General features: G+C 42.0%; 1 protein-coding gene across 1 annotated transcript; it reads left to right on the top strand.

The window, feature by feature from the left end:
- Window positions 1–2,218: 2,218 nt before the first annotated feature.
- Window positions 2,219–20,572, top strand: LOC129814825 (adenosylhomocysteinase B). Its single transcript, XM_055867886.1, has 10 exons — window positions 2,219–2,352; window positions 5,514–5,704; window positions 10,695–10,770; window positions 11,711–11,863; window positions 15,662–15,774; window positions 16,080–16,287; window positions 17,050–17,137; window positions 17,585–17,702; window positions 17,808–18,002; window positions 19,774–20,572. The coding sequence occupies exons 1-10, from the start codon at window positions 2,325–2,327 to the stop codon at window positions 19,903–19,905; spliced, it is 1,302 nt and encodes a 433-aa protein (XP_055723861.1). The 5' UTR covers window positions 2,219–2,324; the 3' UTR covers window positions 19,906–20,572.
- Window positions 20,573–21,506: the final 934 nt, after the last annotated feature.

Here is a 21,506-nt window from a genome sequence, read left to right as displayed (position 1 = left end):
AAATTGTATTGTTTTAAAGCTAATTTCCTACAATTCTATATGTATTTTGACATGGCTTAGTTAGGCGTATGACCAGGGTCAAAAATGAAAAAATAAAAACCACAGGTTAAATTAAGTCTCAAAATCCGACTACTTTTAGATTTTTGGGGGGTGAAATGTTAAAGTATAGACTGTGCTCCATCGTTCAGGTTTGGCCGTCATTGTAAATAAGAATTTTTTCTTAACTAACTTGCCTAGTTAAATAAAGGAAAAAACAGAAACCTACTTTTGTTGAAAACATACACTGCTGCGCTGAGTTTTATAAACTCAGCAGAAAACGTGCTCTCTCTCCATTCAGCGCCAATCTAATCTTGAGGGGAGTTTATTCAAAACATGCCTCCAATCCCCTTGATCCTTTACATAACTAGACCAATCAAATGCTTCAAATGTGCCGCTGTTCAGTGTTGTGGCGAGGCAGGACAATGACAGAGGTTCAACTCGTGATGTCAAATTCCAGTCGCAGACGCTCTGATTTTCAAAACGATTTAGAGCACAGTTGAAAAGTTAACGCGCTGACTACACAATGGACTAATTCGAAAAATAAAAGCAGTACTTTTCAAAGCGTGAAATGGAAGGTGTCCCGTGAGAGCGTGAGCAGAGGATCAAATCCGTGTGTCTCAATGCCAATGCGTGAGTTTGCAGCTCTGCTGTAACATTGGCTAGCTTTCAATAAATTGTCTAAATGGTCAACGGAATTACCTCTTCATACGATCAAGACAATTCGTATTGCATGCTGCAATGTGCGCACTCGAACACACAAATGTATCTTATTTCAGTCTTAAGCAATAATAAGCCAAATCTATTCCCCTTCATCAGACAGCAGCTCACGTTTTCACAAGAGGCTGTTTTACGTTGTAGATAGAAACAGTCCATTGGCTGCCTTCATCACGAGGGGTATGTACGGGAGTTCTGATTGGTTCCAAGTTTAGCGGTTCGTCAAATTTGCCTGTGCAGATAGTGTTCAAATATACTTTTTATGAGAAAATTTGCAATAATTGAAGGTGCTAAGAAATGTTATAGTCATCATAAGGATATTTTACTGTCACATACAACAAATATGGTTCTCCATCGATGAACTTCGCCCCCACTAAGGATTATCCCTCTCGCTTTGAGAAGGGGGTATCTGCGTTCCAATATGGTGAGTGGGTGTATGGGAAAGCGAATCAGCTAATTGGGCCGATTTTTTTGCCCCCCAAGCCAAGGCCATTTTGCGTAGCTGATTGGGCTGCACTACGAGTCGATAAGGCGGTGATGAGTGCTCACTACTCCGGTGTTCTGCCAACCAACTTCAAGTGCTTCCAACTTGTGTATCATGGTCATGTCGCTGGTGGTATCTATGACCATTTTCTCACATTATTTTATTTCAAGTATGATAGCAGTCTACACAACTAATAACAAATATTATTAACCATCTAGATGTCACTTTAAATAATATAATTAACCATCTAGATGTCACTGTAATTCATGTTATAAACTGGGTGGTTCCATCCCTAAATGCTGATTGGCTGACAGCTGTGGTATATGAGACTGTATACCATGGGTATGACAAAACATTTATTTTTACAGCTCTAATTACTTTAGTAACCAGTTTAAAATAGCAATAAAGCACCTCAGGGGTTTGTGGTATATGGCCAAGAACAGCCCTTAGTCGTGGTATATTGGCCATATTACCCCCCACCCCCTCCTGCTTGACAAACACGTTAACTACATAGGAAGTAGATAACTAACCAATATCAGGGTGACAGTAAACACACGCATACAACCTATGACACAACAGTAGCCTACACCTATCATCAATACTTTTAATTAAAAATAAACAATCAGCAGTTTTATAGCTGAAATGTACAATTATTCGTGTAAAAGTATTAGTGAAATACGACTCATCCTATGGTTTAAAAACGGAAGAAGAAAAAAGAAACAGCTTAATCAAAAACAGTCTACCTATAGCAGAGCGCTTTGGTTGCCATATTGGGCTGCAGCTTTGGCTCTTCCTCTCTCTATTGAGCAACACACCCACCTTGAGATTCGGGTTCTTATTGGTTGCCACTCCCGGTGGCTGTGAGAGCCTATGGGTTTCCTCTCATACGGGGCAGGAACATTCTCAGCCAATTGGAAACGTAAGGTGGAAGATTGACATGGGACCTCATGAATATTACAAAAGGGAAAATGACGGCTACTTAAATTCATGTTCACACCTATCGTTCCCTCCTTCTCTGTCCCTGTCCAAAGCCAGGCAGTAACAACCATACAGCGATCACGACTGAACGATCCAAAAGAAGACAATCATGTCCGAGAAACTGCCCTTCAAAGTTGGTCAGTATGATTTTCCATTTATTTATATTCTTTATCATACACGCGAGCTTCAAGTCCTTCATTGATTGTGGATTACCGGGTGGCTATCCGGCTAATGCTGTTGCGTAGCATTGATTTTAGCCTTCAATTGGCTAGCTAGTGGGTAATTTGTGTGACTCTAAAATAACTTAGTTAACTAAATGTCCAAAGATAAAATGTTTGCTAACAAAAAATTTGCACTGGTATTTTATAATATAAATATAATCCAGTTGAGGTGGAACACATGGTCCATTTTCCTGCTGCCTTCTGTTATTAATTAATTTATTTTTTACAACGCTTTACCCATGCATAACCACTAACAGAAATTGCTAACTTGTAAATCACATAATTTGGTAAAATGCAAGTTTTGTTACATTTGGTTACAGAACGAATAGAGTCGGCATAACGAACATAACACTGGCCCGCAAGCATGGTTTCATTCAGAATACTTATTTCTAAGTTATTGGTAGTTGTAGTCCATTTAGTCGAGCTTGGTGCTTTCGTTCGTATTCGGAACTTGGGAGTAAAACTACAATACCTAAATGTCAGTGTGTGGAGCCGCCAGTTTTCATTGATTGACAGGCAGTCTGGCACAGCAGGCAAAGCAGGGCACTATAACAGTGTGCTATTGTTTCCGCACTAAATCATACTGTTTTTTATGGTTCAACTTTGGAGGGAATTGGGCACAAGTTAAGACTTGTTGAGATAAAAAAAAAAAGCCTTTCATTGTAAATAAGAATGTCTATTTAATTAACTGACTTTACTAATTAAATAAAGGTAAAATAAAACAATTATAAGCTTCTGACTTTAGTGACAAATTACCCATGTATAAAGGGAAAAATCTCCACACTTGCTTGGAAGGGTTTGATAACTGTTTAGTATTTCACCTTTCTACCAGTCTGTGTCTTACTTGGTTACATAACATTTTAAAATGTCTCACCTAGTATTTTTCAGTACTCACTTGTCACCCTGAGACCTTTATTTTTTAGGGATAGTTAAACAGTGGCTTCATAGTTAGTGCCCTAACCATAACCCCTGCATGACCACTTTAAACGTCAAATTCAACTTGGGGGGGTGTCCAAGGAAAATGGCTTGATGGTAGCGTCCTGCCTTAGACTTTGTTCCACAAGTTTCTGCGTCAGAGTTGCCCAAATGATACTTTTAGCATTGTATCATTAACTCTATGTTGGTGAACTAGGCCTTTTTTTTAATATAATCTCAAACATCCTGGAGTAATATCCATGGCTACTTTTGAGCACCCCATGTTTTGCCTCAGTCTTGATAGTTTTGCAGAGTGTGGACATATTTTGGACACTTGATGCAAGCTGGACTGCTCCAGTTCAGTGTGGTTGTTTGCAGTTGGCACATTCTGGCTCACCGCATCTGACTGGCTTTCAGGAGGAGTAAGGTTCAGTTTAACTCTCGACCCTAGTGGTGTATACCCAGTTTACAGCTGGCAACCCATGGGTTCTCAGCTGATTGTACTGATCACAGCTGGCTCCCTCGTGAACAATAAATCCAGATTCTTTGTTTAATCCCAACACTTTGCCTTGCGATATGGTTTTGGAAACCTTTGGAACTTAACTTTCATAAGCGAAAGTCTTTCAAATACAAAATATACATTCTGTGTGCAGTTTAGATACACTTACTATGTGACATCTTATCACGTTGTGCTCGAATTTCCATTGGACCATTAATTTCCTCTTTCTCGAAATACAGCCAGGTGCAACATTTCTAATCTGTACCGTAAGTGTCTTGTATTTGAACAATTATTTCTTGCTTATATGAAAGTTAAATTCCGAATGTGCCCAAAACTATCATGTGCGAGGCATATTTGAGTCTTGAAATCCATTGTGGCGGCTTACTGCTTTGTGAATATACAGAAATGTTTAGGAACATTTACCGTCTATTTGAATGGGCTTTGTTCAGTTAGGAGACCTCTGAAGAGCGCAGTGTTGTATTGCAGCTGTTAAGATCCAGTAGTCGGTGGAAGCTGCAACTGATGTTGAGTCCCAAGCGAGTTCAGCCAGAGCAAGGCAGCTGCCAATGTCTAACTTTAAGGCAAACATCTCTCACTGCCAGCCCGCTCTCCTAAACCACAGCTTGATCTCAATAGATCATGAGATGACCACTCGCAATGAAAGTTTTGGATAAATCGCAAATTCTTTCAAATCAATGGCCATGAAGTGAAGGCGATGCTAAGGGATGGAAATTATCATGGACGGTTCAGACTTGATCAACCTACACTGAAAAAAATGAGATGCAACCATTTCAAAGATTTGGCTGAGTTAGTTCATATAAGGAAATCAGTCCACTGAAATAAAAAAATAAGAACCTAATCTATGGATTTCACATGACTGGGCAGGGGCGCTGTAATATCCCCCATCCTCTTACGGTCCCACAAGTGAAGAAGCCAGATGTGGAAGTCCTGGGCTGGTGTTACATGTGCTCTGCGATTGGGAGGCCGGTTAGACGTACTGCCAAATTCTCTAAAACTGTTGGAGGCGGCTTATGGTAGAGAAATTAACATTAAGTTTGCTGGCAACAGCTCTAGTGGACTTTCCTTGCGAATTGCATGCTCCCCGAACTTGACATGTGGCATTGTGTTGTGACAACGGCACATTTTAGTGCCCTTTTATTGTCCCCAGCACAAGGTGCACCTATATAATGAACATGCTGTTTAATCATCTACTTGATATGTCACCCCTGTCAGGTGAATAGATTATCTTGACAACGGGTAAAATGCTTACTAACAGGGATGTAAACAGATCTGTGCACAACATTTGAGAGAAATTAGCCTTTTGCGAGTATGGAACATTTCTGGGAGCTTCTTTCAGCTCATGAAACATGGGACCAGCACTTTACGTTTTGCCTTTAGATTTTTGTTCAGTATACATAACCTCAGTTATTCAGAAGTAGCATAACTTGGACTTAAAGTGATAGTTTACTCAAAAATAAAAGCTCAGAAGGCCAAATAATTGAGAAGGATAAACTCTGGCTTATTTGAGCACTTTAGAAGGTGCATACCCCTTTCTAACTAACATTTTGAGGTCTGAGAACCTCTGACACTGAACTATCACTTAATCAACATGTAGAACCTGTTTATTAAGTAGCAGTTTATTGTCTTTTTTCCCCCTCCGTAGCTGACATCAGCCTGGCGGAGTGGGGCCGCAAAGCTATCGACATTGCAGAGAACGAGATGCCCGGCCTGATGAAGATGAGGGAGATGTACGGCCAGTCCAAGCCCCTGAAGGGCGCCCGCATTGCAGGCTGCCTCCACATGACCCTGCAGACCGCCGTGCTCATTGAGACCCTCACTGCCCTCGGAGCCGAGGTGAGAGACACACTTCCATGCAGTCTTCCTCTATTAAGGTTTGCTTAGATACTTTCCTGCACACTGCATGTAGCCTCAAATGTCACTTGTGTACTTTAAATGCTAACGTCTTGGTCTGTTGACCTTCATCACATTATCTGACAGGACTGTTCTATTTCAAATAAAAGTGGAACTTTGTGAGTGAGCAGTGTGCTGGAATGTTTTGTATTGGGTCAGGAGTCATGTCATGCATAACTAGTTCATCCTGGGTTCAGAGAGTTTTGTTTCGAACAGATTATTTGCGTTGGTCATATTAGAATTGGAGAGCGGGTCTCAATCTTGCAGGTTTGAAAACCACTGCAAGAAGGGCAATGAAAAACTTATTTGAATAAGACCCTTTTTTGGCAAAGACGAGGCTAAACCTTAGCAAAAACTAGCTACGGCATCATGACCGTGTGAATGGAGAAGTCCACAAGTGTTTCGGTTGACTGTCAACTAAATGTAAGTCACTGTTGATTTGCCCCTGTGGTAGCCATCCACCACAACACTTTAGATTAGTTTGGTCAGGCCAAAGTCCAACTCATTCACTTGGATTAAGCAGATGCTAATTTGATCTCAATAAATGTGAATTGTTAGTTGACTCTTGATGGTGAACATTACATTTCCATTTTTTTTTATTGATGCAACTCAAGTGTCATCGATTGAAAAGGAATGTATGAAAATGTCCATGCCTACAGTGCATTTGGAAAGTATTCAGACCCCTTTTCCACATTTTTTTACGTTACAGCCTTATTCTAAAATGGATTAAATAGTTTTCCTCAATCTGCACACAATAACCCATTTTTGCTTTGTCATTACAGGGTAAGACATTTGTGAGTTTAATACAATCACATTTACCGGTATTCAGACCCTTTACTCAAGAGGTCGACCGATTATGATTTTTCAACGCCAATAGTGATTATTGGAGGAATTAGTTATTATAGGAAATATAGGACTATTTCGCTCTATACCATTTGTATTTCAAATACCTTTGACTATTGGATGTTCTTTTAGGCACTTTAGTATTGCCAGTGTAACAGTATAGCTTCCGTTCCTCTCCTCGCCCCTACCTGGGCTCGAACCAGGAACACATCGACAACAGCCACCCTCGAAGCATCGTTACCCATCGCTCCACAAAAGCCGCGGCCCTTGCAGAGCATGGGGAACAACTACTTCAAGGTCTCAGAGCGAGTGACGTCACCGATTGAAACGCTATTAGCCCGCACCCCGCTAACTAGCTAGCCATTTCACATCGGTTACACCAGCCTAATCTCGGGAGTTGCTAGTTTTGAAGTCCATAAACAGCTCAATGCTTGAAGCACAGAAAAGTGCTGTTTGAATGAATGCTTACGAGCCTGCTGCTGCCTACCACCGCTCAGACTGCTATATCAAATCATAGACTTAATTATAACATAACACACAGAAATACGAGCCTTTAGTCATTAATATGGTTGAATCCGGAAACTATCATTTCGAAAACAAAACGTTTATTATTTCAGTGAACTACGAAACCGTTCCGTATTTTATCTAACGGGTGGCATCACTAAGTCTAAATATTGCTGTTACATTGCACAACCTTCAATGTTGTGTCATAATTATGTACAATTCTGGCAAATGAATTACTGTCTTTGTTAGGAAGAAATGGTTTTCACACAGTTCGCAACGAGCCAGGCGGCCCAAACTGCTGCATATACCCTGACTGCTTGCACGGAACGCAAGAGAAGTGACACAATTTCCCTAGTTAAAAGGAAGTCATGTTAGCAGGCAATATTAACTAAATATGCAGGTTTAAAAATAAATACTTGTGTATTGATTTTAAAGAAAGGCATTGATGTTTATGGTTAGGTACACATTGGTGCAATGACAGTGCTTTTTTCACGAATGCGCTTGTTAAATCATCACCCGTTTGGATAAGTAGGCTGTGATTCGATGAGAAATTAACAGGCAATGCATTGATTATATGCAACGCAGGACATGCTAGCTAAACTAGTAATATCATCAACTGTGTGTAGTTAACTAGTGATTATGTAAAGGTTGATTTGTTTTTTATAAGATACGTTTAATGCTAGCTAGCAACTTACCTTGGCTTCTTGCTGCACTCGTGTAACAGGTAGTCAGCCTGCCATGCAGGCTCCTCGTGGAGTGCAATGTAACACAGGTGGTTAGAGCGTTGGACTAATAACCGGAAGGTTGCAAGATCAAATCCCCGAGTTGACAAGGTAAACATCTGTCGTTCTGCCCCTGAACAAGGCAGTTAACCCACCGTTCCTAGGCCGTCACTGAAAATAAGAATGTTCTTAACTGACTTGCCTAGTTAAATAAAGGTGTAAAAATTTGGGTCCAAAAATACCGATTTCCGATTGTTATGAAAACTTGAACTCGGCCCTAATTAATCGGCCATTCCGATTAATCGGTCGACCTCTACTTTACTCACTACTTTGTTGAAGCATCTTTGGCAGCGATTACAGTCTCTAGTCTTCTTGGGTATGATGCTACAAGCTTGGCACACCTGTATTTGGGGAGTTTCTCCCATTCTCTGCAGATCCTCAAGTTTTGTCAGGTTGAATGCGGAGCGTCGTTTTACAGCTATTTTCAGGTTTCTCAGATGTTCAAGTCCGGGCTCTGGCTGGGTCACTCGAGGACTTTCAGAAACTTTTCCCAAAGCCACTCCTGCGTTGTCTTGGCCACAGAGAAACTCAAGAGGGTTCTTGGTCATCATTCCATTTGGGTTCTTGGTCATCTCCCTGACCAAGGCCCTTCTCCCCCTATTGCTCAGTTTGTCCGGGCGGCCAGCTCTGGGAAGAGATCCTAACTTCTTCCATTTAAGAATGATAGTGGCCACTGTTATTGGGGACGTTCAATGCTGCATACACTTGTTTTTTTTGTACCCTTCCCCCAGATCTGTGCCCAACACAACCCTCTCTCGGAGCTCTACTGACAATTCCTTTGACCTCATGGCTTAGTTTCTGCTTTGCCATGCACTGTCAACTGTGGGACCTTTAAATAGACAGGTGTGCCTTTCCAAATCGTGTCCGGTCATTTGCATTTGCCACAAGTGGACTGCAAGTTGTGGAAACATCTCAAGGATGGTCAATGGAAACAGGATGCACCTGAGCTTTGTTTTTGTTTTTTTATAGATCTGCAATAATGTCTAAACCTGTATTCTTTGTCATTGTGTGTAGATTGAGGACAAGGTACTTAATCCATTTTAGAATAAGGCTGAAATGTTACAAAATGTAGGAAAAGGGAACGGGTCTGATTTTAATTTCCGAATGCACTATACATGCATGCTACCGGTCAAAAGTTTTAGAACACATACTCATTCAAGGCTTTTTATTTATTTGTACTATTTTCTACATTGTAGAATAATAGTAAAGACTATGAAATAACACATGGAAATCATGTAGTAACAAAGTGTTAAACAAATCAAAATATATTTTAGATTCTTTAAAGTAGCCAAACTTTGCCTTGATGACAGTTTTGCACACTTTTGGCATTCTCTCAACCAGTTTCATCAGGTAGTCACTTGGAATGCATTTCAATTAACTGGTGTGCGTTAAGTTAACTTGTGGAACTTCTTTCCTTAATTTGTTTGAGCCAATCGGTTGTGTTGTGACAAGATGGTCAATCTTCTGTATATCCCCCCCCCTCTTTCTATTTGGTAAAAGACCAAGTCCACATTAAGGGTGAGAACAGCTCAAATAAGCAAAGTGAAACAACAGTCTCATTACTTTAAGACATTAAGGTTTCAAGAACTTTGACAGTTTCTTCAAGTGCAGTCGCAAAAACCATCAGGCGCTATGATGAAACTCATGAGGAAAGAAAGACCCATAGTTACCTCTGTTGCAAAGGATAAGTTCATTAGTTACCAGCCTCAGAAATTGCAGCCCAAAAAGTGTTCAAGTAAGACTTCTCAACATCAACTGTTCAGAGGAGACTAAATGATTCAGGCCTCCGTAGTTGAATTTCTGCAAAGGAACCATTACTGAAGGACATCAATAAGAAGAGACTTGCTTGGGCCAAGAAACACGTGCAATGGACATGAGACCATTGGAATTTTGTCCTTTGGTCTCGAGTCCAAATTTCAGTTATTTTGTACCAACTCTTGTGTTTCTTTGTGGGATTTAGTGTGGGTGAACTGATCTCTGCATGTGTATTTCCCACCATAAAGCATGGAGGTTTCATGGTGTGGGGGTGCTTTGCTGGTGACACAGTCTTTGAGTTTAACCAGCATGGGTACCACAGCATTCTGTGGTACCCACAGCGACCCGCCATCACATCTGGTTTGGGCTTAGTCCCACTATCATTTGTTTTTCAACAGGACAATGAACAATTACCCCTCTAGGCTGTGTAAGGGCTATTTTACCAAAAAGGAGAGTGATGGAGTGCTGCATTAGATTACCTGGCTTCCACAATCCCCTGACCTCAACAAATTTGAGATGGTTTGGGATGAGTTGGACAGCAGAGTAAAGGAAAAGCAGCCAACAAGTGCTCAGCATATGTGGAAACTGTTGGAAAAGCATTCCAGGTGAAGCTGGTTGAGGGAATGCCAAGATTGTGGAAAGCTGTCAAGGCAAAGGTTGGCTATTTGAAGAGTCTCAAATATAAAATATATTGATTTGTTTAACACTGTTTGGGTTACTACATGATTCCATGTGTTTCATAGTTTTGATGTCTTCACTATTATTCTACAATGTAGAAAATAGTAAAAAAATTAAATGAACAAACCCTTGAATGAGTAGATGTTCTAAAACTTTTGACCGTGTGTAGATATAAATAACACTGACGTCTAGCCTGTGGTAACAGTAGCAACCTCCTCCCCCACTCACTGCACCAAGTGGGCACAATTTTAAATGGACCCGTTATCTGTCAGTAAGCAATGTTCTGAGAATTACAAAAGGACTTGCGTGGGAGTGCGTACTGAGTGGGAGTGTCCTAGTCAACCTGTGACCATTTTTTTCTCGTTTTGTAGGTTCAATGGTCCAGCTGCAATATCTTCTCCACCCAGGACCACGCCGCTTCAGCCATTGCCAAAACTGGGGTTCCAGGTACACACAACTGTTTGTTTATAACGCCTCAAGACCTGCTCTGTGTTTAGCACCATTTCCTGCCGGCTCTGTGCAACAGTAAGAGATAAGGCAGTAAGAGATAAGGCAGACCAGAAGTACACAAGGGTCCTCAATTGATCTTTTAAGGCCTAAGGGGCAGAGTGTTCTGCTAAATAAGCCTGTTGTTCTGGTATCATGTGATATGTCAATATATAGAACTGTCACGCTCGATAAACTGGAACATTAATTTTTCTTTAAATGTGGAGTGTTGCACAGTCCAGTTTTATTTTTAATTCAGCAGAAGGCCTATATTCCTTGCCTAACATTCCTCCTAGGATGTCTCAGATGTCACCATTGCTTAGCGCAACATTACCCTTGCAGTCATGTCAATCTGAAGTTCAAGAGGATATTTCCCCTGTGGTTTTCTACATGTAATAACGTGACACTCAGAGTGGTGTTCTAGGTGTGAAGTTACGAGGCAGAGGAGTATCAGCGTCTGCGTCAGTGGGGTGCTTAATTGGTTTGAGCTATAGGCAGGTTTCAGCCACTTGCTGTTCAAAGCCTCGAATGGCATAGGTTGACGTGATTCCTGAGTAACACTTTTCCTGGTGTGGTGTGATCCGTAGCCCAGTATGACTGGGGGGGGGGGGGACCTGGAACGCGGCCATTATGTGTCAAATGAGTTTTGGAAAGCTCTTCGCACTTCAGTTAACAGTAGTTGGATTTGTCAAGGAATTTGATCATAAGCCAAGAATGTATTACTTGTTTCACTAAAAAGAACTTCACCTAATGGATAAAATCTTAGATGTAAATTAACATTCCAATTGGTAGTGCCTTATTAAAAGGTCTTCTTCTTCATGCCTATAGACCACAACCCTTGTCTCTGCCATTGCAAAGCAGTCTCTCCTCAATCCTGATTCTCAAGCCTCTTTCATTGCAGTGTACGCCTGGAAGGGCATGACCGATGAGGAGTATGTGTGGTGCATTGAGCAGACCATCTACTGGAAGGATGGCCAGCCCCTCAACATGATCCTGGACGATGGCGGTGACCTCACCAACATGGTCCACAAGAAGTACCCCAAACTGCTGTCAGGTACGGGAGCTAGCTACCTCTGACAAGCATCAGGGCCTCACAGATGGGGCAGCTTAATTAATGAAACAAGGCACTGTATTGTTACACCTTACAGATCTGCAAACATTGAAGGTATAGGGAGGAACATAGGATTTACTGCTCCCAATTTGCTCCACCAGATCAGGGTAGGTTTAATAAAGCAGTGTAGTGGTTGAGCGCCAGTTTTGCTTTCAGCGTAATTGAGTCCACAGACTCGCTTGTACGGCATCCCATTGTGATAGCTAGGCTGCTCTGAGACCACCATCCATGGGGATGCACATCCCAAAATCCCCAACCAACAGGGTTCCGTGTACACGTCTATTCATTTTAATGTGGTGACAGTTGAAGTGGCCTGAGCAGTGCTGAGAATACCAAAAGTATGAAAGCCAACTGGCCCAATATTCTAGGACACTGCTGTGCATACACATTTTGAACTCTGATGTTTACAGATCTGTAAAGTGTGAGGGTTTGTTGGGACTTGTCTTGGCTTATGGGTGGGGCCAGGAGTTTTGGGGCACTTTTTGAGGCACTGTGCTTTCACTGGCATTTCCTGCATTGTCCACTAGTGTTGCTGCAGGTAGGAAAGATCTATTATATTGACAAGATGGTGACTGCTCTAACAATGGAAATGCATGTCCTCAAAGATGAAAGGCGAGATCAGGTGAACCCTTCTAGCCAATGAGAGGGCAGATACGAGCGAGTGAACTGGTACAGCTAAGTTGTTTTCTGTCTGAAGTTGCTGGAATGCGACGTGCATTCCTTTATGAGCACAATGCCTGGTTGGGCTGTGCTTGGTGGTGGGGAGGGTGCCTAAGCCTGTGACTCTTGGGCTGCTTTTACATTTTGGGTGACTACTGGCTGTGTGCGAACGAGTGAGGCAATACTGGCTGTATCCAAGGTTCAGCCAATCGTTCACATAACAGCAGAATGCGTAACGCGACAGCGCGTGTTGAAATTGAGGAGAGTGGAATGGCAGTTTACCAGCTACAGCAGCGTGTCCCCTGAAAGATAACAGAGGTAGGTGAGAATTCTCCGTTAGCTAGCCAGAGAAATGTTGAGCAAAATTAGATAACTTAATTGTGTTTATGGTGGGAAAAGTAGCTAGCTAACGTTAATTCTAAAGGGAATGGTTAGGTTACTAACTGGTATACTAAAATCTCCCCCTGACAGAATTCTCCCCCCCTTAGTGTGAGCGCGCACACACTCAATTCTTCATTGATGCGACTTGCTTGCTAGTTGAGATTTCTGCTCTTCACTCTGTCAGTTTAGCTACCAAAATGATTATGAAGTGTGCCAGGCCTTGCAGTCCCAAGATAGGTGGGAACCCCCCCCTCACTAATTTCCTTAATTTTGTAACTAGTGGCACACATCAGTTAAATACTTTCTATAGAACAAACTTCATCAGGAAAGGCAATCTAAATGAATCATTAATGTATGTGTGTTATATTAAACGGAGGGAGTAAAATGTAGGCAAGCAAACATTTCAGAACTACTAATCGAATAAGACATGGGAGAGATGACCAATTTTGGGAAAGAGATTTATTTATAGACTAGAGCAGAAATCCCAACTAGCAAGTCGCAGCAATGAAGATTTGAGTGTGCGTGTTCATGTGGGATGGGGGGGTTCTCCATTCCTCAAGTTATAACGCGTTAGTTGCTTACTGGACCCTGACAATCTATGAAATGTTAACTAATGTTTTCCCTCTACAGTTTGTGGTTAATTTTTGGAATTGGAAAATTAAGTGAAAATGAGGCGTTGCTTGTTAAACAAGTAGATTCAGGGATCAAGCGTAGCTGAAGCTGGGCCTGGCTTAAGTTGGAAGTCACGATGGAACACCACACACTTTCCCCCTTCTCACTTTTTCAATACAGTGGATTAAAAGGGGTATGCCAGGTGTACTCTGCCTGAAGGAGATCAATTATACCAACAAAGGGTATCGTGCTCAGCTGGCACATACTAGAATAGATGTCCACAGGCAGAAAGTGTAAGATGTTGATCTTGACAGTAACACGTGAGTGAGGGGGATTATAAAAAAATATATATATATATACTCGGTGACCGTTTACTTTTCCCCACATGTAGCCTTAAGCAGGTCAACTATAGTGGCCACTATATAATAGAGCAACAATAGAATGCCTGTTTCATTCTATTTCTACTTTAATGTTTTTTTCACAAGTGCGATATTTAGGTGTTTGGTCACAAGCGTTCTATTATAAAGGCTGTCATGGCTAACTCCAATATTAATGTATTTCTCTCAAGACTTGAGTGTCGTTTGCAGTAAAGTCTAGGCAACAAAACATTTTTTTTTACAAACCACTTTATTTTACACAGAGACTGATCATGTAGATTGTATTTGTTGTTTAATTATTTAAAACCTGCATTTCCCCCTAGCAGGGATAATTGTTTTTTTTGCATGTTTCAATGCAAAAAATAAGTCACCTTTTTGTCCCTCATCAGTTTTGCGTCCCTGGGCAAGGCCCTGTGTACTTTCCAGCTGGCATTTACTTAACAATGGCTAACTGAACTTTTAAAACATTCTCGCAACGCAACAGTCTTTCCGAGTATGATTCTGCTCACCACAAGTCTTTGTCACACTCCTGAGCGAAACACTAGAGCCAACATTAACATAACACTGGCTGCCCACTAATGTGGGTTGTCTTAATGGAAATGAACTGTAAGATCAGTGATTTTACACCTTGATTTTCTCAAGCTGATCCCCTCCAAAGGACTTAAAGTGTAGCTAAAAATAAGTAAATTAGGGAAGAGTTAATGAAATCAATCATAAAAATATAATAATAAGGTGAATGCACCAATTTGTAAGTCGCTCTGGATAAGAGCGTCTGCTAAATGACTTAAATGTAAATGTAAAATAATGTAGTGAATTTGGGGAATAATCTGGTTGGAAGTGAGCTGGCAACCAGAGGGTTGTTGGGATCAAATCCTAGATGCCATTGCCTGCCAGTGTCCGTTAGGGTAAAAGCTTAAGTCAAATTTCAGTTGGTCCTCTTCAGTTTAATCCTGGTCGGTGATACCCCCCCCCCCCCCCCCCTGGAATTTGCAACATTGGTATCAAAAGTGGGTTGTGGGGGGGCACTCGTTCCTGAACAATGGGGGTGGAGTAGCAACCATGACGCAACGTCTAATGAGCCTGTTAAGAGGTTCAAACCTCTTGGTTTAACCGTTAAGGTGTTGTCAAGACAGTTGCTGGGCCTGGGTTTGTGTCTGGTCGGGGCTACCCACCGAAATTGCAACAATATACTGTACTTCCATGGTTGGTTTCATTGACTCTCCCCTTTAACTACCCCTAATTTACCTATTTTCAGCTACAACTTCCAAGTATGTTGGCGAGGATCCGCTTGAGCATATTAAGCTTAAAAATCCCTGATCTATAAGTGGGATTGCCCAATGTCAAGTTTTGCAATGCATTTTTGCAAGGGTGGTACTGCTGTAATTGTCTCCAGGGCTGTTGGTTTGAGTCTTGTACACTAGGTGGCAGCATTACTCCACAAAGCCAATACTGAGAGAACCTCATAACTAAAGGGATTTGGCAAGCCACATTTGCCAAGGCACTTGAACAGTGACCACTAACTTAAATGCAGTCCCTGGGGAATTTTGACTTGCCATTCATAGTATTTAACTCGGAGGAGAGATACGGCTATGGTCCTGATAATTTTCCGCCATTATATTGGTGCCACCTACCAGATGTGGATGCCATGAAAAATGGTCTTAATTTAACATTGTCAAACACGGTCAAAACAATGTTAATTGTCTCCCCTCAGGAATCAAGGGGGTGTCTGAGGAGACCACCACCGGGGTCCACAACCTGTACAAGATGTTGAAGAACGGCGACCTCAAGATCCCAGCCATCAACGTCAACGACTCAGTCACCAAGGTAGACCCACTCGTCCTCCCATTGTAGTGCCATGCATACATCCTCCGCTCTTAATGGTGCCATTTAAATTATGCTGGTGACTGCAATTATGTATTAAATGGGAGTGCAACATATAAAATGTAAACTGAATTAATATAGATGGGTCATTAATAGAACTGATACAATTGCATGGTTTATCCAACGATTAAAATACATTTATACTTGCACATTTTGTAATGTTGCATCTTCTTGAGTAGGCATCGGTACTATGTTCCAATACAGTAACTCCCTCTCTTAATACCATCGCCCCCCCCCCCCCCCCCCAGAGCAAGTTTGACAACCTGTACGGCTGCAGAGAGTCTCTGATTGATGGGATCAAACGGGCCACAGACGTGATGATCGCCGGGAAGGTTGCGGTTGTTGCCGGTTACGGTGATGTTGGCAAGGGCTGCGTTCAGGCCCTCCGTGGGTTCGGTGCCCGAGTCATCGTCACAGAGGTTGACCCTATCAACGCCCTGCAGGCTGCCATGGAGGGTCTGTACCTCTTTTATTTTTTTAAGTTTGGTAATATGACAACGTTATTGTTTTGATTTACATTATCCCAGAACGTTCTTGGAGATTCCACAGCTCATAGAAAGTAGGTTATAGGTGTGTGTGCCTTTATCTCGGGTGCCTAGCAAATATAATTGAGAACTGTTTTTAAGTTCAGGGCCATATTATAAGTGACGTGCCAACAATATATTTTTTGCCCCATCTCATTTGTTCACTGCAGCAGCGAGCTCACCTTTTACATTGAAGCTTATGTTATTGATTACTAATTCTACATTTGTGTAGTATTGCTACAGTACATGCTAGGTATTGTGTCGTTTTTTTTCATCCCTTTTTTCTCCCCAATTTCGTGGTATCCAATTGGTGGTAGTAGTTAGTCTTTTCTCATCGCTGCAACTCCCGTACGGACTCGGGAGAGGCAAAGGTTGAGAGCCATGCGTCCTCGGAAAACACAACCAAGCCGCACTGCTTCTTGACACCATGCCCATCCAACCCGGAATCCAGCCGCACCAATGTGTCGGAGGAAACACCGTACACCTGGCGACCTGGTCAGCGTGCACTGCGCCCGGCCCGCCACAGGAGTCGCTAGTGCACGATCCCGGTCACGGCTGGCCGCGACAGAGCCAGGACTCGAACCCAGAATATATAGTGGCACAGCTAGCACTGCGATGCAGTGCTTTAGACCACTGCGCCACTCGGGAGGCCTTATTGTGTAGTATTTAATTGTATTTTGTGATAATGTTGTAGGATACGAAGTCACCACCATGGAGGAGGCTTGCAAGGAGGGAAACATCTTTGTGACCACCACTGGCTGTGAGGACATTCTTTTGGGAAAGTAGGTATCATTTTGGAGACCCGTAGAGCACCATGCAACTTGTGTTCAGCACTGTCTGATCAGAAGAACAGTTAAATCCAACCTCATTATTCCTCAATTCAGTGATTCTATTCAGCACACACAGATCTCGGATCGGCTTATTCTCGCCCAATCCTTTTTGAAGATTGACCACCAGCCTTCCCATTAGTGGAGGAAACTTAAAGCTGACCTGATGCTGCATTCACATGCCATCAAACTGGGAATCTGAGTTTTAACATTAACTTAAGTTATTTAAGTAGAGCTTCCTATTGGTTGATTTTGATTCTTTCAAGTGGGGAAACTCGGGATCATCTTTCTGTAACCAGTAGACATTTCTGAGTTTTTAGGGGCAACAGCATCCTTCTCTGAAACGCAACTGCTGCCGCGTCTACAACAGGCCATTAATGTGTACGCTGGTGTGTTCCCCAGACACTTTGAGCACATGAAAGATGACTCCATCGTTTGCAACATCGGCCACTTCGACTGTGAGATCGACATGAACTGGCTCAACGCCAACGCAGCCGAGAAGATAAACATCAAGCCACAGGTAAGACATGACATACAGAGCACATTTAGTGTGTGTGGTTAGTCTACAGTAATTTAGCTCTTGAGTTTCGGCCATTGTCCTATACCAACGTTCTCCTCCCGCCAGGTGGACCGCTACCGCATGAAGAGCGGCCGCCACATCATCGTGCTGGCTGAGGGCAGATTGGTTAATCTGGGCTGTGCCATGGGTCACCCCAGCTTTGTCATGAGCAACTCCTTCACCAACCAGGTGTTGGCCCAGATTGAGCTGTGGAAGAACACCAGCAAGTACCCCCTGGGAGTTTACTTCCTGCCCAAGAAGGTGAGCCACTGAGCGAAGAAACAACGTTTCTAATTTCCACAAGATTGATGTGTATTATGTAGCTATGCGGTTGCGGGCACTAAAGTTGGGTTGCACTGAATTTGGCAGAACAAATGCTGCAATGCGTGCGCAATATGGCGCTCTAGTCTTGCGACTTATAGAGATAGTTTGTCACAACCTGTAAAAGGGTTCAATGTTTTCAGTGCCTGCAGCTGTATACAGTTTATTAGGAAGAAATGTTGCGATAAGACATAAATGTTGAGTGCATACCATGTGGTATTCTCTAAAAAGCAAGCATTCTATCCTAAATTGACCCTGCTGTAACCCTTGGTCGACATGAACTGGTTTCAGACTGAGGAAAAATACCAGGTGGACAAAAGTAGATTTTCCAGTTCTCAGCATTAGACATGCAATTTTGCAGTTAGTAGTATGTAATCAAATATGCTCCATTAACATTATAGAGTAGCCTGTAATTCAGTTTGCAGAACTGTGTAGTGCATATTTTATTGATATCTGCTTGAGTTGATTTTCTTAATGGCCAATTCTGCCACTTTCAACCTATTTATTATCTCATCACCATACCATACAGTATGTGAAAATGTCGTGTTTCATTGATCTGGTGTTAAGGTCAGAAGGTCCTTAAAAAAAAATTAAAAAAAATGCTTGTCATCGCCGGGTAGTATTAAAATGAGGAAAACCTTTTATTTTTTTTTCAAACTGCAATGAGTTTCCTTGCTCCCCATATCTCCACGAATCTTAGTGTTTGAAAATAATTGGGTAGAACTTTTCAATTTTCTTTTCTACAAAATGTAAGTGTGCTCTGTTGTCACATGTGTAAACACTGGTATTGTGCTGGAAATTATGAAAATTATGTTAAAGTAGTGGAATTGCCCTTGCTCGACTATTGACAGTCCTGCCAGCTGACTGGGAATTGGCAATTTCACTATCAGAATTGTGAATAGCCCATGTTGGATTTGGGCATCATTGCTTTCACTGTGCATTTAGAATTTTGGGCATAGTTTTTCGCGTGTATATTATGTCTTGTGACTATTCAAAGAAATGGAAATTAGGCTAAATGTGCATAATGAATTAATGATTAACCCTGAAATGGGTAGCCAAATGAGGCTCTCTGTACTTGGGGCAGAAATGTTGCGGTGCGGTGTCATTTTGCACTGAGTGACACATGGGTTGTGGCGAACATCTTAAGGCCTTTAACTGAAGCCATACGCTCAGAGCTGAGCGCAAGAGATATACTCATGAGAAGTTGGGAACTAAGCCAGGGAAGGTTCTCTTGAGTGTCTGCCGACTAGCAGGAATTCTGTCCATAGCATCACGAACCGTACCCCGTGTGATTAAAAAAAACATTCCAGCTGCTAACTTAACCCATCCCTAAGAGGTCAACCTATTGCCATAAGAGAATGTTTTTATTTATTTTGTTGAAGAGTACATGGTCTGTCAAATAGAAGAACCACCCCTGTGATATATCATTCTTCTGTTGCTAAAAACCTCATGTTCAGCCTTGTCTTGACGGCCTTGTTTTGACAGCTCCATTGGATTCTGTCTGCTCTTGGCATTGAGGCCAGTTTTGATATTTCTTCCTGTGATTTTGACCCAACTGCTTGTGAGCAACAAAGCACGTAAATTTTTTGTTTGGTGGGGTAAATGTGGTTTGAGTGATTGAACCCCGTAACTAATCGTTGTGTTTTGTCCCAGTGTAAGGAAACTTTTATTCCGAATTTGACTTGTGAAATCCTTTTCTCTTGTTCTGCAGCTGGATGAGGAGGTGGCTGCTGCCCATCTTGACAAGCTTGGTGTCAAGCTGACCAAGCTTTCAGATAAGCAGGCCAAATACCTGGGACTGCCCCGCGAAGGACCCTTCAAGCCTGACCATTACCGCTATTGAGAAATGTCAGGAAGGTGGCCAAGCAGCGGCCCAGACTCATGGTGGGGGTTTGATGGTGGTGCATAGACATGTGGGTTTGGGTAGGCCAAGATTCCCAGGAGTCTTTTGGAGGTCAGGACATTTTTGCTAATGCTCTGCTTCAACTACCCTTTAAACTGTCTTGCCCATTCTACATACCTTTTTAGATTCCAACCAGAGCTCCTTCGCCTTTCAAGTAACAAGTGCTAAGTGGCTTCTAAAGGCACTATTCTTGTTATAAATTGCATTCCCTCTTTGATCATGGAAAAACTTGATGCTTTTAGTTGAAAATCCCCATACTATTCAAGTTTACATATACACCATCGCTAATGTGGCAATAAGTGCTGGTTTCATATCATTGTCTTACGGAGGAACTCCGAAGTAACACCAAAGCAGTTCTTGCCTGGCTTAAAGAACACACTTACTCAGTTTTTCCATTTGCTTATTTTGTAAGTCTAGGATTCTGGCTGAAGGGACAGAAAACGTCCAAGTGCTTTCCTGTGCTGTTTTCTTAGCTGTGACGGAATGGGCTGTGGTCTGGTCGAACATATACTGCCATGTTTAACGGTTACATTCTTTATCCCAAGTGTTGCACTTCCTACAGTACTTGCACTGTTGTGAAATGTGATGCAATAAAGATTCAATTTTACTGGGGTTGTAAATCTCTTATTTTCAAAAAGGATGAACTTGTGTTCCATTGCTGTATGGCAAATAATGCAACGTATGCTGCAATGCAGAGAACAAAGGAGGGCAACTCAACCTGTCGGACTCCTCAATTGAAATTCTGCCAGCACACAATTGCCGCAGTTAATCTGCAGGTGGCAAACTGGAGCAGTGCAAAGCTATGCATTGGGGGATTATGTATGTGGACGTTATCAATTAAGCTAAATTTGCTCAGCAATATCAACATTGTGATTTAATGTAACTTGACTAATTGAATACCAGTTTCTTTCAGTTATTCCCTGTCCCCACCAACACTCATTGAACAACTCTACAGTATACGTTAGAAGCATTTGGGTTTGAAACTGACCTGCTGTTAGTCAGGAAAAAGTGAATAAATAAATGTCAATTTCCAGGCTTAAATCTTATACTACAATCTGCTTACGGTCTGGAATTCTTGAACTACATTGAGCCAAGGTAAACGGATAGACTACCTTCGGAAAGTATTCAGACCCCTTGGCTTTTAACACATTTGTTAAATTACAGCCACATTCTCAAATTGTTTTCCGCCCTCCCCTCAATCTACACACAATGCCCCATAGTGACAAAGCAAAAACAGGTTTAGACATTGTAAAAAAAAAAAACTTTAACTGAATACTTATGTAAATGTGAGACTCTTTATTCAGTACATTGTTGAAGAACCTTTGGCAGCAATTAACAGCCTCATGTTAAATTTGGCACAAGCTCGGCACATCTTTATATTGGGAGTTTCTGCAGATCCTCAAGCTATTTTCAGGTCTCCAGAGATGCTCAAGGACATTCAGAGACTTGTCCCGAAGCCACTCCTGTGTAGTCTTGGCTGTGTGCTTAGGGTCGTTGTCCTGTTGGAAAGTGACCGTTCGCCCCAGTCTGAGGTCCTGAGT

This window comes from Salvelinus fontinalis, chromosome 18 (genome assembly GCF_029448725.1).
Source record: "Salvelinus fontinalis isolate EN_2023a chromosome 18, ASM2944872v1, whole genome shotgun sequence".
In the NCBI taxonomy this organism is placed as follows: Eukaryota; Metazoa; Chordata; class Actinopteri; order Salmoniformes; family Salmonidae; genus Salvelinus; species Salvelinus fontinalis.
This window is presented reverse-complemented; position numbering and strand designations above follow the sequence as displayed.

Coding starts and splice junctions, on each gene's coding strand:
- LOC129814825 (XM_055867886.1), top strand. CDS start 2,325: ATGTCCGAGAAACTGCCCTTCAAAGTTG. Junction 16,288..17,049: donor CCTGCAGGCTGCCATGGAGG/GTCTGTACCTCT, acceptor ATAATGTTGTAG/GATACGAAGTCACCACCATG. Junction 17,703..17,807: donor AGATAAACATCAAGCCACAG/GTAAGACATGAC, acceptor TCCTCCCGCCAG/GTGGACCGCTACCGCATGAA.